We start from the raw sequence: 15,527 nt of genomic DNA on the forward strand, positions 1-15,527 counted from the left end.
TGTAAGTGTAAATTGCAATTGTGTCAGTCCACCTTAAGTGTTTAGCCATGTGTTTTACAAAGCACCGATGTTGAAGATCAAGCCCCAGGAGTCTGTGTGTGAAGAGCCTGCAGCAACAAACTGCCCACGAACTGACCCTTCTACTACCTTGTCCCATTACGGTGTAAAGATTTCGACACATGTCACCGCTTCTCAGGGGAGTTTTGTTTTTCATTTTCCCTGTTCACACTAGGATGAATATTGTTCTCTTGTTAAGTCTTGCCACAAAACAAAAACCAAATCAGTTTCTACAATCCAACTGGACAAATCTTCCCTATCACATCCAATCTACTTATCTCACTACAGTATACATCAGAGCTATTATCACATTATATTTAAAGCATTTTTACAAATAAATATTTATGACCTGTGCAGTAGCATATATTGTGTAATGAAATATGTGCATAAAACTCCTCAAGTATTTATTTGAGAGAAAAATGAGAGGAATCTACTCACTATTTGGAAGCCTCTCAACTTAACGATGGGAAACTGGAGTTTAATGGGTATAATCTGTCTCCAGTTGGTTAATTGCTTAATTGTTGCTATCTCAAGTTGAGAATGACTTCCCACAGTTTTCATTATGTCAAATTACTAAAAATGATTATGTCACTGATTTCACTCATTTGTGTTTCACCCATTGCCTATAATAGCTTCATAACCATGCAAAAATAATTGAGGAGCCCCTCTTCACAATACCATAACTATAACTTTATATTAACTCTCCCTAATATTACTTTACTTTACATAGTGCACTCAAAACAATATTTCTCCAATTATGACAGTGTGATACAGCTGTTAAAAACAATTTAAAACAAATGGCTTTTTAATATAAGAAAGACAATTTAGTCACAGTGTGCCAGAACAATAAAAGAAGCCAACAATGCCAAACTGTAGTGAGTCAAAGAGTTGAGGAGAGTTGCTCTCAGCGGCAGGCTGCAGCACTGTGTGGTGCCTGAGGTGTGGTGACATGATGTGAGTTGACAGCTGGCACCATGGGTAATAGGGCTAAAACTCCCATCATGCAGCCTGCTGAGGCCACGTCCTACCTATCTGACCAACTGGGAGTATGCATCTCCTCCCACAATCACTGCTTTTTACAACACCTTAATTAAAAGCTATAAGTTTGCCCCAGTTGTGAGGTAGTTTTTGGATTAGTGAAATGGAGTTAGACCTAAATCCAAAGGCTGTTTGCACACAGTTGGTATATTAGTCTGAAACAATCTAAAAGAGCCACAGGGACATCTACCACATCTTCATGATTCTGGGAATGAAAAGGCTAGCTGGCCGACTTACGACATTAAATGGTTTGGAATTGTTCTACTGCTGATCACAACAGAACAAGGAGAAAAACAAATGTAACATTGTTGAATGCATCCCAAACACTTCTTACTCACTGACATTTCTTGCATTGATTTCTTTATTTTTCCATCAAAAGAAATGCACAGATCAGCAAAGCTACTACATACAAATGGCCATACAATAGCAATTTCATTTTTGTTCTTGTTTGAAGGTATTTAGTAAATTCCTCTGTGGTATATCTTTCATTTACACATTTTGTATCTTGAACATTTTTGCAGTTATGCTGCATTCAGCAAAAAAATAAACCAAACCAATGCTGTTCTTCCATGTTCAAACAATAATAAAAAAAAAATCAGCCAACAAACTACATATTGGGACAGCTACTTCTTACTGCTCCAGAAAAACTACTGTACTTACATACAATAAAGAAAAAACAAAAGTTTTGCATAGCTTCATTGTAATGTAGATACAGTACTGTAAGGCACTTCATGAAAAATAGGCATTTTTCAACCTATATAATAAACCTTTTTGCCATTTCATTCTTAGACGTCCAAATATCTGAATATACAAGGTTACAACACCTGAAAACAAACAAAAAACGATCTCAAATACCACTGCTGCGCACTATTTAAACCTACTGTACTTTTCTTTTGGCATTAAGTCTCAAGTTCAACATTCTCATTCTTATTTTAGTTAGATTCTTGTGCATAAGAAGACTAACATATTGTCCCATAACCCCACACAACCCGGTGTTTCTCAAAAAGACAAAAAAAAAAAGAAAAAGTTATAACCAAGAATAAAAAAAATTGTGCAATGCTTGAGGGTTATGTGGAGTAAAAGGCAACATGCTGTCAAAGACTAGTTCCAAAATTAGGAAACCAAAAAGTCAGGGTAAGTTACAGGTAATATCCTCATACACTGGCACTGTACCAACGATGACCAGGATACAACATGACATCAGGAAGGACATGTTTTTCATTTTTTTCATTGAAAAGTAGTTTTGCCTTGTCTCTAGTAAAGCTAGTCCAAAGCATTCTGGTAGGATGACTGTGTGCTGTAGTCCAGAGGCTGAATGTGGGACTACATAATTCAGCAGCCCACATATATGGACAGAGATAAGGATGATGCAAGTGCTCTATCCAAGCTGATCTTCATATTGTTTGCGGAAGCAATCACCAGCAGGGAAGAAATCCCAGCAGCGCTCCTGGTACATCTTCCACACGTATGACTCCTGGAGGAACAAAAACGGCAGTGGAGTGTTACTGAAAAACTGGACACAGCAGTTATTCTAAAAAAGACAGGATGATAAATATTTTGTTCTTTATTGGCCACTTATCAAAGTCCCTCAAAGAAAAGGTCATTAGTATGGAACTGAACTGTACCTGGCCAGTGTGCTCTGTCTCGTCCTTGTTGATAAGGTACATCAGGAAAAACCTTTAGAAAAACCCATGACAATCAGATTAAAGAAAAATGTCACACCAACATCTCTGCAGCAGCAAATTCACAGGAAATGTCAACTTTTGTGTTAGAGTAGGCTGCAAAATTTGTGACGCAAGTGTCTAAACAAAGTACCACATCCACTCTCCATCAAAATCGCCTGTTATTTCCCAAATCAAGTGTAAATGGCAACGTGCCGCTGTATCTCTGTGGGCATCACAGCATGCCGAATCATGATGAATACTGTATGAAAGCACGCTATCACAAACCTATTTTCCAATAAAGTTCATGGCATTAAATAGTAATGAAGCAACATAATGAGGTCGCTCTCATATCCTCAGGCCAGCTGACTGTGAGCACAAATGGAGTGAGACTTTCTATTGTCGTGGGTATTATACAGCAACACTGGATAAGCAGGGAGTGCATGAGAAATAGTGAGACAGATGGAAAGAATACCTAAAGGGATCCACCGTTCTGGATCACTGGGACTATTAGTGACTTTGGCCCTAATACTGTGGTAATGTGCTGAAGCCATCAATCATGTAGTTAAATTAAACAGAAGAGGCAGAACATGTTCGAACAAGACGGTGATGATTCATGAGTTTACAGCTAACCTTAAAAAAGGGAAAAAAAACATTTTGTAAGATGCGTGGAGGCTGGATACTCACAGGTAGTTGGCCAAATTGTGCTCTTGTAAAGTGTGAGTCTCAAAACCATGAGGTGTTGTGTCGAAGTAGTCGTTACCAATCCCACAAATGAAGCATTTAGTCTGAGGATAGAAAACAAATATATTATCATTTATTTTAATATTACAGATTCTCGGAAATTTCATCCAGTAGCAGTACAGGGTCAAGGTTTTCATTTAATCTGTGAAATCTGTCAACATCTACTGGATAAATTGAAATGAGAATAGATTTGAATAGTGATCTATAACTTTTAGTCCACTCATGACTTTATTCCTATGAGTAAAATATCTCGACATATCTTAACATAAAATTAGACTGTATCGTCTCTCTTATGAGAAAACACAGCAGCACTCTGCCTTTCTGCACATGTACTTCTAAACTACAATTAGCATTTAATAACACCCACTAATCCAAATATATCTAAGCCTACACCAATAACATCGTTTACTGTTGTAAGCTGTCAAAATACTGCACAAATTCCCAACAAGAAGATATATTATATTAAAATAGAATAACAGTAAATATTGCCCATACCCCCAAATGAATGCAATGAATTTCACACACATGTATTATGCTGATATATTGTACAAACCTCAATACAATTATAACTAAATGGGTACCATCAAATCTGATGCACATATTTAGTGATTCAAAAACTCTTAAAATGTTAGCATACTAAACTAAGATATTAATATGGTAAACATCCCCATCTAAGCATGTCAGCATGACACTGACATTTAGGTCCTGAATATAGCATCACAAAGCTGTGAGCACGGCCACACTGGTGTTCCCAAAGGTTTCATGATTTTCCCCGCCATCCCTCAGAGCCACAGGGTGCTAATCGCATGCATTTCCCCAAATATAAGTCATTTTAAACTTCATATTTCTTCACCTCTCACTTTCATTCATCACAAAAAGTTAGTCCTGAAATTCAGAAAAGCAGGCTACAGCTCTAAACTCCAGGACATCAGAGAAAGAAATATTTATTTTGTAACAAACAGCGAGTATGCTTTCTGTAAAATGTGTCATATTATTGCTTTTAAGTCCACAATATACTGCATAAGGTTGTTTTTATATTATATTTATGAAAGTTGTATGACAGCATTTTAAGTATTCCTACGTATTTGGAGTTGTGAGCATCACTGAAGGGCAGTGACTAACATCACTGAAATCCCTCTGCGCTCTGTGGGTCAGCTATGGGTGAGAATGAATCTGCTCTCACCTCCATGTCCTCCTTCACTTGTTCCTGCTGGTCTCTCAGCTCTCCAAAGGCATCAATGATCAGACCTGCAATCAAGAAGAAACTGCTCAAAGTGTCTGAATTATAATCTAACACCCCTGACTTTCTAAAAAGTATAATATGGAGTATGAGTGTATGGAGCATATTCGACACAACATGTCCAAACAACAAATGAAGCTAGCAGATCATTTGGGTAAAAGGGAGTTAGAACTATAATGTACACCCAATATGCAGCAGCAGGTTATGGGTGCAACACTGGAGCTCACCCTGGATGATGGCCAGGAGGATGACGATGACGAAGAAGAAGAAGGTGATGTCAAAAAGGATGCGGTAGAGCTCATAGGGGTCTCCAGCTGGGTCCTCAATCTCATCACCGATGCCCCCTCCTGCTCTCACCCCAACGTACATGTGAAATAGGTAGCACTATGGCAAACCACAGAGAGAATACCATTACATCTTGACTCAGTGTTGGAGTCAGCCTAATAACTAAACTAGAAAAGCAGTTGGAGAGCGCAGACCTCTGCCAAAATCTGCCTCCCCCCGATCACCACCAAATTAAATCATTTGTTCCTTGTGCCAGTATCAACATTTCCTGAAAATTTCATCTAAATCCACCCCCCCCCCCTCCCATCACCACCAAAATTTAACCCTTTCATGCGTTAATTATGAGAACCTTAGTTAAGATTTTTTTCTTGAGTGTTTTTATTCCTCCATGGGCATGAAAAAAAGCAATGTAATCAAGTTGTTTTTTTTTCATGGAGTTACAAAAATGTCCATGCATTTAATTTTTGAAGTAAAGAAACGTGTTTAAAACCCAATATCAAAAATTGATTTTAAAACAATGAAATAAAATCTGATGTTTTCTCACATTTTAACATATTCTAATGCTAATTATTACTCTTTTCATGGAGATAATATGCAAAAAAAAAACCAACTTTTTTTTTCAAACAAATAACAATTGATTTCCACTCAAACATGTAATTGCAGATCAGGTTTATCAAGAACAGCAAAGTTACAGTAATGGTATGAATTATAGTGTATGGGATGATGCATAAGTGTCCACTGTGTTGGCTGATATGGAACTAAAACAACAAAACCCATGAATATACAAGAGAACAGCTGGAGAATAACTGTCCACTGGAGTGACCACTATGCATGAAAGGGTTAATCATTCGTTCCTTGTGCCAGTATCAACATTTCCTGAAAATTTAATCAAAATCTGTCCATAACTTTTTGAGTTATCTTGCTAACAGACAGACAGACAAACAAACAGACAAACAAACATATGACTGGTACTTACCGTCATCATGTCATCACATTTCATGTCTGGCTCATCCTCATCTTCACTTTTGTTGTAGAACTTCCTGAAGAAGTTAAAGGCCACCACAGTGTAAAGATAGACCACCACTGCCAGCAGACCCACCGTCAACACCAGCTACAGGAGCACAAACACACATCAATAAGACTGTCGGAATAGAAATACAGTGAGATAAGCAGAGCTGTTATTTTTGTTATTTTATTTAGAATTGATAACAAGTAGTGTGATGGGAACTCCAGGGATAAAAGAAAAGCAACAAGTGAAGAGAGAACAGATTCAATCACACCGGTCACACATTACTATATATTTAGTGCAAATACACATAATTTGCTGTTTTCTCATATTTGACACAAGTGCCAATCAGACACTGCCTACATTCATTTACTCTATTTGTAAACCTCATAGCAACAACAGTGGAGGCAGCAGTAAACTGTATTTGGATTGACAGTTTGATTGATCTGCCCACAGGAAGCAGAATGGGGGAGGTTTGTGCAGCCTCGTCATTTTGCTGTATTTCCACCCTCAGAGACAGAGGTGGCATTACATTCGCTGATTTGCGCCTCTGGTCAGTTGGCATGAGAATCTCCGGGAAGCTGAATGACAAAATTGCGATTTAAATTGGGTCATTTGAACTAAAATGTCATAGGAAACGAAGTGCATATAAACTCCTACTCATGCATCTTTACTTCCTTCACTTGCATCTTTCCCTTTGTCCTCAGACCCTCCCGAATACACAATTTCATGAAGGAAAAATGGACAAATGCAAAAGCAGTATTTGCCAAATAACAGTCCTTTAGCCAAACATGATTTTAAAGCAATATCAAGAATCCATTAGAACATGAGATCATGATCTGCACGATATACAAACCCCTCAGTGGCTGTGAGAAAGCATTGAGAGACAGCTATTTTCTCAGGAGCTGGTTGTTAAGACAGGTCATATTTGTCTAGAGGGATACCATGGTTCACTTTGATCTGTTGTCTATGTGTAAATGTGTTTTCTGAAGCCTGGTTGTTGAGAATATGCTTTGAAGTGTTATCCTACTAGTAAATAGCAGTTTACGGTTGGTGAAAATACACTAATGACAGAGCACTTGTTTTGTTTTTGTAATAAAATACTCATTTACTTTCTGTGTTGCCATCTCAACCAAAATTACACATAATCATTTCACAACAGTGACAGGTTTTCTTATTAGCAGTTTGATCTTTTTAGCCAAGAAGAAATTTAACAGTATTAACGAGTCAGAACATGGATAAAAACTGGAATGTGGCTGTGCATCAGGGAGCAAACAGGTGGTGTTTTAGAACCCATTCCTGATCACTTAATCTGCAGTGACCCCTGCTGCTTAAGATGACAACCTGCATCTTCCTCCCTCTCACCTGTTTGCCGTTATGTGTGACCGAGGACAGGATAGTGCGCAGTGTCTTGAAGCCCATAGCGATGTCCAGCAGATGAGCAGCAAAGAAGAAGTTGTTGTAGTGGCCCAGAATGGACATGGTGGTGTACCATACCAGATATAGGAATGACTGATAAAGAGAGGAAAATCATGAGAAGCGAGCTGTTTAAAATCCATCTGTACAATCGTAATAAACTGTAACAACCCATTTACCCACTCATCCGTTAAATTAGCCACTCATACATCCATAAAGCCACATAACAGAGCAATTAATCATCCTAAGTTTTACAAACTTACATTGTCTGTAAACACCACACCCATTTTCCAGACATGGTACTTTGTATCAATTGAACTCAACCTGGAAAAAGAGAACAGAGGGATGAAAGAGGCTCTTAAAGTGTTTCTAATCCCAATTTTTTTTTTTTTCTCCAAGTGTTCTTTATCTGTCAAGTCTCTCACCATGACACCAGTGAAGCCTCCTTGGCCACAGTTTCCTCTGTAGGGTTAAAATCAAGGGCACTCTTATCCAACCCCAGCAGCTCTGCAATCCTCTCTGCTCCGTATAAGTCACCATATTTTTTGATCACCTACAATTTGTACAAACATAATAAATGACTCTGATGTAGACTTTTGTGAAGCATCATCAAATGTGGTTCATGTTTTGTGTGTACAATAGATTACATTAAAATTCCATAAGCCACTTACTTTGCGTTTGACGAATTTATCCCAGTAGTTGTTGGGAAAAGAACTGATAAAAACAACAAAAGGAAAGTCAGCATTATACTTTTGTTTGCGAAAGATTATCATTTAGAGTTGTAAACTGTAGGGGACTTACGGTGTATTGATCACCAGTCTGTCCCACTGTCCTTTAATGTCATCGTCTGACGGCTGCTCTGTGATATATAGGCCTGCGAACTCCAACTTCCTGGCTATCTCCTTCTCCCGTTTGAACACTACTAGCGGCACCTTGGAAACACAGGAAAACTTTATGAATTCAGTAAAAAATATAACAAATGGTTATATACAATGATCAGCTTCAAGAATCAATCATACGTGTCGTTGTACAGTTGCGGAGAAAACTATTTGACCATCAAAAGTCATCAAAAACAATGGCTATGCAATCAAGCACTAACTCCTGTGTGTATCATGTGACTAAAACTGAGGATTAGTGGGAAGTGACGTCAGATGGAGTCCCTTGTTACTCTGTCTTCATTCATACTTTTCATAAAGGTCTGTGTGCTTTGACCAGTTCCAAGTGGAAATCGACAAAAAGCTAAATACGTTTCAACGTCACTGACACCACAGACGTAAATATCACACATAATAATCTTATATTAGTTAATAAGATATGTTAAAGCGACTAAACTTTAAAACATCTAAAAACAACATGGCTTATTTTATATAATTTATATATTTATATACAGTCGCAGAAAGAATTATTAGACCATCAAAAATCATCAAAAACAATGGTTATGCAATCAAGTACTAACTCCTGTGTGTATCATGTGACTAAAACAGACACAAAAGAAAACATAGAATACCTAAAAGCACAGTTTTTTGCAGTACAATGTCATAGAGATTGATGTAAGAACTGAAGTGATTTTGGTTATTATCAAGAAAACCATGGAAAATGTCTGGATATCAACTCTTAAATTAAAATCTTATGAGTTATTTTTGTTGTTTTCATTATATTTATCCAAACAAATGTACCTTTAGTTGTACCAGGCATTAAAATGAACAAGAAATTGAAGAAAACAAGGGGTGGTCTAATTTTTTCTGCGACTGTACAGGGTGGGGAAGCAAAATTTACAATGAACATTTAGTTGTTTTTTCTCAGCAGGCACTACGTCAATTGTTTTGAAACCAAACATATATTGATGTCATAATCATACCTAACACTATTATCCATACCTTTTCAGAAACTTTTGCCCATATGAGTAATCAGGAAAGCAAACGTCAAAGAGTGTATGATTTGCTGAATGCACTCGTCACACCAAAGGAGATTTCAAAAATAGTTGGAGTGTCCATAAAGACTGTTTATAATGTAAAGAAGAGAATGACTATGAGCAAAACTATTACGAGAAAGTCCGAAAGATACTATTAAAGAAGAATGGGAGAAGTTGTCACCCGAATATTTGAGGAACACTTGCGCAAGTTTCAGGAAGCGTGTGAAGGCAGTTATTGAGAAAGAAGGAGGACACATAGAATAAAAAACATTTTCTATTATGTCAATTTTCTTGTGGCAAATAAATTCTCATGACTTTCAATAAACTAATTGGTCATACACTGTCTTTCAATCCCTGCCTCAAAATATTGTAAATTTTGCTTCCCCACCCTGTATATGTGTGTCTTTTTGTACAATCAAAGTAAACTCAGTGGATGTTACTGTACCTTCAAGTAGTAATATCCCACTACACAAAGAAAAGATATGATGGTATGTAGTATTGCCAGACAGCGGAGAGTTGGTGCCATGTAGCCTGTGCTCTCCTGCAGAACAAAGTACTCCAGAGCTCCTTCGTCTTCCTCCTCCCCACTTCTACCCCGACCGTTCCAGGGGTCTTCATCATCTGAGTAATCACCAGTCACCTGTAAGACAAGAAGATAATTAGAACGCAAGACATTTTGTAAGAATTATATAGTATAAGTTTGTACAGTTAGCTATGAGCTTACTTTGTAGAAGAGAAGAATGAAGTTGATGGCAAAGGCAACAAAAAGAGCCAAGAAACGGAGGTTGTAGAAGTTTCTGGCCAGGTAGTTCTGTGAATTTTAAAGAAAACGTTAACTCCAAGAGGCAGGGTTATGTTTAAAATATAAATGTACACATGGAGAAAATATCTGACCAGCATCTTGGTCTGGTAGATCTCCAAACCAGCAAAGAAGCTGGCCATGAAGGCCTCTGGTGGTTCCTTTTTCTGACCGAGCCTCTTCTTTGGGGCTTTTTTCTCCTCCACTGAGAGCTGTGGAGGGGATTCGTCTTTGCCCTTGTCATGGTCCTTCTTCTCGCCATCTTCTGAACTGGAAGAAGATATTAACCGTAATAATTACATTTGCATCAGTTCCTGGTAAACTAAAATCCTACTTGGTATTGACAGCATTCGGATCCTTTCCTCCAGCAAAAGTACCAGACTAGGAAAATGCTTCACTACGAGTAAAAATTCTGCATTCATAACATTACTCAAATGTGGTTTATTAGTCAAACATACTATTATATCTGTATACAATTTCAGAAGTTTCAGTAGTGACACAAATTTTGCCTTTGCAGTTTCATCTTTTCCACGTGTTTCTGAGGTACACTGAAGAGCTGCTACAAGCATTTTATATAAATAATATGATGCTATAAGACATTTATTGGCAAGTAAATCACATTTATGGAAAGAGTCAATTTGTGTCAATGTCAAACTTTTGGCCACAACTATAATGTGAATTTTACTGTCATATATTTTTAAAGTTGAGTTTAATTTAGTGTCATTTTAGTGGTATTACAAACTGTTGGGTAGTTCAGTGCATCCCATTCTATAAAATCATTGTTGTTTGTGGCGTTGCCATCCTATAAGAACAGAATCATACATCAATAAAAAGTCAACTTTTTATGTGCACAGAAAAACAGATAACAGTTACATTTAAGGCTAATCCAACAGGGTTTTTAAAGAGTCCATTTAGCTTTCATACACCAAACACATTTAGAGATATGGTGTTCACTGGAAAAGAAAGGGAAAAATTGTAATTTAAAACTGCCAAATGCAGAGGAGTAAAAAGTACAATATTTGCATCTCAGGTATAGTGAAATGGAAATATAAAACTGCATAATACTTCAGCATGGTACATCAGAATGTAATGCAATGAATATGTTTATAGTGGAAGTGTAGAACACTCACTCTCCTTTCTCTGAGTCAGATTTGTAGTCTCCATTTGCAGCTCTCTTCTTTGCAGCCATCTATAACAAATTGATTATTCCGTTAATCATTAATTAGAATTACAGTTGATAAATAGAAAGTCTGGGGACCACTCAGCTGCTATCTTAATAAATTAATTTTTATCTTAGGCCTTTTAACATGGATTAATACCAAACATGTCTCTAGTGATAAGGGACAGATCACTTGCATCTGTCATGATCACTGACCTCTGCTTTCTTTTGCTTGACAGCACTGGCTATGGATGGAGCGTCTCCCACCACCACCTCAGACACATCCCCCAAACCCGGCTCTGCACCGTGCTTGCCCTCCTTTTTGGGCTGAATGTTGAGCAGCTCAGCCATTAGGTCTGCTTCTGCTGCGTCCCCCTGAGCCATCTGACCCATCTCTGCCAGTACCGACGCTTCGTTCGCCTCCATCTTCTCCGTCTCTAACACATCTCCATGGATCCCAAACTGAGTGGGGTCTGGCATGTTTCCCAAAATATCAGTCACCTTCATATTCTTGGCCCCTTCAACGAGGCCACCCCCAAACATAGTAGTCCACAAAATGTGAAAGAAACCCCAAATTAGACTATAGATGAAGTAGAAGAGACCAGTGATGATCATCCAGAAGAAAGCGAAGAAGCTGCGCACCATCTCCCGAATGCTCATCTTCCTGAACTTTCTGTACTGACGCCTCATGCTCTTAAGAGTGAGCAACTGGCGGAAATGACAGAGACTCTTTCTCATGGAGATACAGGCCACTGTGAAGGCAGACGAAGACTCCAGCATCACACTCTCCTCCTCTTCCTCCTCCTGGTTCTCTGCCACACTCTGACTGTCGTCTTCATCTTCCTCTGGACGCTCCACTGGGTCTGGTTCTGAAATTTGAGATGCTAGCTGCATCTCAAAAATGGTGTCCTCACAAAAATTAACAAAGAGTTCCATCTTCTCACTCTCTCCACCTTCATTGACTACATCAAAGATAAACTGCCGCTTTGACTCCTTGACCTGAGGCTTTTCCCACTGGGTACGACTCGACTCAGTGATTTCAAAGTAGACTCTTTCAATGCGCTTAGCTCCACCCATTATCTCAATGCGACCCAAAAAAGGCTCAAAATAGCTGAGAACACTCTCAGCCAGATCCAGAAACGTGGAAAGGCGAGCATCATGAGGCATATGCTCTGAGAGATTAGTTAACAACACAGCCATGTTGAAGCCAATGTCTTTGGCCGGTTCATGGAATCTCTCCACAAACTGCTCATAATTGAACATGTCATTCTCGTCAGCCTCAGCACAGGAAAGAAGGAACTCAATCTCAGATTGTGAATACTGTTTCTGGTTCTCCATTGACTTCTGGAAGTCCTTCTTTGAGATGACGCCCTTGCTCTCAGGGTCACACTCCTTAAAGCTGTCTGAGGAGGTCAAGTCCTTCAACTTGAGGAACATATCAAAAAATTTAAGGATCATCTCCACATTGCTAGAAGATTCTACCAAAGTATCCACCATTTGTTTACCAATGGTACCATTTACAACATTTCCTGTGCAAAAACAGAAAGAGAGAGAGAGCAAAGCAAACCCTGTCAGCAAACTGAATTACAAGCAGTGCCCTCCATACAGATTATGCAAAGCTGATGTGGTAAACATTTGACTAAATTCAGAGCAAACAAAACTATTTAGGGAAAGTCATTAAAGAGACTTTATATATCATTGCCGCCAGCAGAGATCACACAAGCTCAATAAGTGAGTAAAAAGCAAACCTTCAAGAAGTGACAGCATCATGACGATCATGTCCTTCTGCAGATCCAGCAGTTCCTTTAATAATTCAATTTGACTTGAGTCCTGTAAGAAGGCAGAGACAGACGATGGTCCCCTTGTGACTTGCTACATCACACACTATATCAAATGAGTTGCATTTGGAGAGATCAAGGCTGCCTCAGATTGTGGGGACCCACAATGGCCCTGCTGGGGCCCAGAAGGCCCTTCTATGTTCCATCCATCCATCATCACCAGGGTTAATGTTATTTTACTGTCCAGGAGCAGATGGCTAGGTCATTCTGACTCATTTAGGTTCTCTGAGGAGACTGTATTCAGCATACCATAAATCTGAGGTGCACTTTGATGCGCTAAATTCAAACCACTCCACCTGTGCTCTCCTTCATTCCAAATACTACTGTCAGATCGAGCCCTTTCTCTTGACCACAGGATAAGGTTAGGTATGTGGATTTATCCCACTCCTGTCTTACTGAGCAAGGGGAAAATATAGATGGAATAATTTATCACAGACCTAACTACTGTGGCACATTAGGCCACGGTTATACTTTAGCTTGGGGTGACCTCTAGTGGCTAAATGAGCCTGTGGCAGTGGATGACTTTTACTGAGGAAAAAAGTAAGAATACTACAATTTAAACACATGATGTTACAAGTTAAAGTGCTGTGTTAAAAGTAACAAATACAGTAAAGTGCTAATTATTCAAATGTGTGCGTTTATTGGACAGTAAGCATTAGCAGATTAGAAACTGAACCTAGAACACAGCAGTTCCAGGTCTGTACCATTCTTTCAATTCCAAGCATAATCTTACACAATTATGTACTTTTTGGAAATCTTTAACCTGCATAACTTCCTGTTATATGCAATAGTTGAATATATACTATGTTTTGCTGTGCCAAATAATACAAATATACACTTTTCTAGTTGATAAATAGCCACAGATACCTGGGATAACTTCATCTGCATGTTGGCAAAAACATGTAGGAAGCCCACCACAGCATCCCAAAGCCTGCTGTGAGCCAAACTCTGCTGGTTCCCAATACATGGACCCTACACAGAGCAAAGAACGAAAGTAGAAATAATTGCAGATCACTAAAGTCACTAAGTATCAGTTTGATTCATATACAGTACATTTAAGACAGATTTATATTGGCTCATGCAGTGGTATGGTGTGATACTGTACCTGGATATACTCAGTTAAAGAGTTGAACACTTGTTTAGCCACTGACAGAGCTTTGGAGAAGTTTCTTTGACCCGCCTCATCAATGACATCTTTACCAGAGTAGTACCAGTAGAAATCACTGATAGATTCCTGTTAAAACAAGTAAAAACAAATACCAGATTAAAGAGAGTAATTGGATATATTACACTAACAAAAAAATAACACATTCTGTGACAATATACCTGTAGTCTTAGTAAGTAGTCTACTGTACTGATGATGATGTTGACTGTAGTCGTGTTCCCTGTCTGAGTCCTCAGGAAATTCTGAAAATCTAAAATAGATGATGCAGTTATTAGAGAATACAGTATTCCATTACACTGGGGTGTAAAGGAAAAGCCACATTATCAGACTTTTCACAGAGACATGCAGCTGTACTTTTTATTGTGGTGCACGAAAACCTTACACCTACCATTGTTATGGCCCTCACAGAGAAGCTGCAGAAACCTAAAGAGATCCTTCGTGAACTCATCGTTCTGCAGTACCTTGGAACCTGAGAACAGGAAATAAGATTAACTGTCCTATTTGGTGATGCTAAGGTCAGAGATCTGTCATTTTAATTTCAGTACCACACAGGCATCAAAGCTTGCATCATTATCCATAAAGCTGCCATCTTCTACAGCAAATTATGTGCACTATTTTGGGTGCGCAGAACATACAGACAAGGTATAGTGCATCTTTGAAAAAATAAAATAAGATTTATAACAGGAATAAAACACACTCTTCTTGTTTAGAACCAGCAAAGTTTTGTTGTTTCTAACAAACAAAGCTTTGGGAATTTTATTTTTCATTGCACGCTGGTTAGTATTAAATTAAGAAACAAAAAAGTTCCCACATAAATGACAAGCACTGCCTATTTATCAAAGAAGAAGTGGAGAACTTTGAGTCAGTTTGGGGCACCTGACCAAGGACTGAACAGTCTATCCAGACGTCATAGGAGCATGCATGCGTTCTTTCAGGTCAAGGTCATCATGTTGCATTCAGGAAAAGGGAGGAAGGGGGGAATAGTAGGATCGGATGGGGATGAGGGAAGGAAGGAGGTTGAACGGAGAGCAATCAAGATGTCAGCATTGCATAGAATGAGTAGAATCTTAACCATGTATTTACCCCGCTCACTCACGTTGACTGCGACCGATGAGATAAAAACATGATCAGAAGAAAACAAACAAACAAAAAAAGCAGACATAAGCAAAGGAGAAGACATTGAGATTCATTTAGAAGTAGGAACAGG

General features: G+C 38.5%; 1 protein-coding gene across 1 annotated transcript in view; it reads right to left on the minus strand.

Moving 5' to 3' along the window:
• Positions 1 to 2,315: 2,315 nt before the first annotated feature.
• Positions 2,316 to 15,527, minus strand: part of LOC115413408 (ryanodine receptor 3) — a 126,853-nt gene continuing 113,641 nt past the window's right edge. Inside the window, exons 86-107 of the mRNA XM_030126223.1 lie at positions 15,404 to 15,421; positions 14,709 to 14,789; positions 14,482 to 14,570; positions 14,261 to 14,389; positions 14,023 to 14,127; positions 13,066 to 13,147; positions 11,534 to 12,846; positions 11,289 to 11,347; positions 10,254 to 10,428; positions 10,084 to 10,170; positions 9,805 to 9,999; positions 8,249 to 8,379; positions 8,119 to 8,161; positions 7,873 to 8,000; positions 7,711 to 7,771; positions 7,397 to 7,543; positions 6,002 to 6,136; positions 4,968 to 5,124; positions 4,684 to 4,748; positions 3,444 to 3,544; positions 2,721 to 2,772; positions 2,316 to 2,569 (exon numbers count right to left, since the gene is read on the minus strand). Of these exons, the coding sequence (XP_029982083.1) occupies positions 2,474 to 2,569; positions 2,721 to 2,772; positions 3,444 to 3,544; positions 4,684 to 4,748; positions 4,968 to 5,124; positions 6,002 to 6,136; positions 7,397 to 7,543; positions 7,711 to 7,771; positions 7,873 to 8,000; positions 8,119 to 8,161; positions 8,249 to 8,379; positions 9,805 to 9,999; positions 10,084 to 10,170; positions 10,254 to 10,428; positions 11,289 to 11,347; positions 11,534 to 12,846; positions 13,066 to 13,147; positions 14,023 to 14,127; positions 14,261 to 14,389; positions 14,482 to 14,570; positions 14,709 to 14,789; positions 15,404 to 15,421 (3,449 nt within the window). The 3' untranslated portion in view covers positions 2,316 to 2,473. The remainder of the gene's footprint in view (positions 2,570 to 2,720; positions 2,773 to 3,443; positions 3,545 to 4,683; positions 4,749 to 4,967; positions 5,125 to 6,001; positions 6,137 to 7,396; positions 7,544 to 7,710; positions 7,772 to 7,872; positions 8,001 to 8,118; positions 8,162 to 8,248; positions 8,380 to 9,804; positions 10,000 to 10,083; positions 10,171 to 10,253; positions 10,429 to 11,288; positions 11,348 to 11,533; positions 12,847 to 13,065; positions 13,148 to 14,022; positions 14,128 to 14,260; positions 14,390 to 14,481; positions 14,571 to 14,708; positions 14,790 to 15,403; positions 15,422 to 15,527) is intronic.

Source organism: Sphaeramia orbicularis, chromosome 22 (assembly GCF_902148855.1).
Source record: "Sphaeramia orbicularis chromosome 22, fSphaOr1.1, whole genome shotgun sequence".
Classification (NCBI taxonomy): domain Eukaryota; kingdom Metazoa; phylum Chordata; class Actinopteri; order Kurtiformes; family Apogonidae; genus Sphaeramia; species Sphaeramia orbicularis.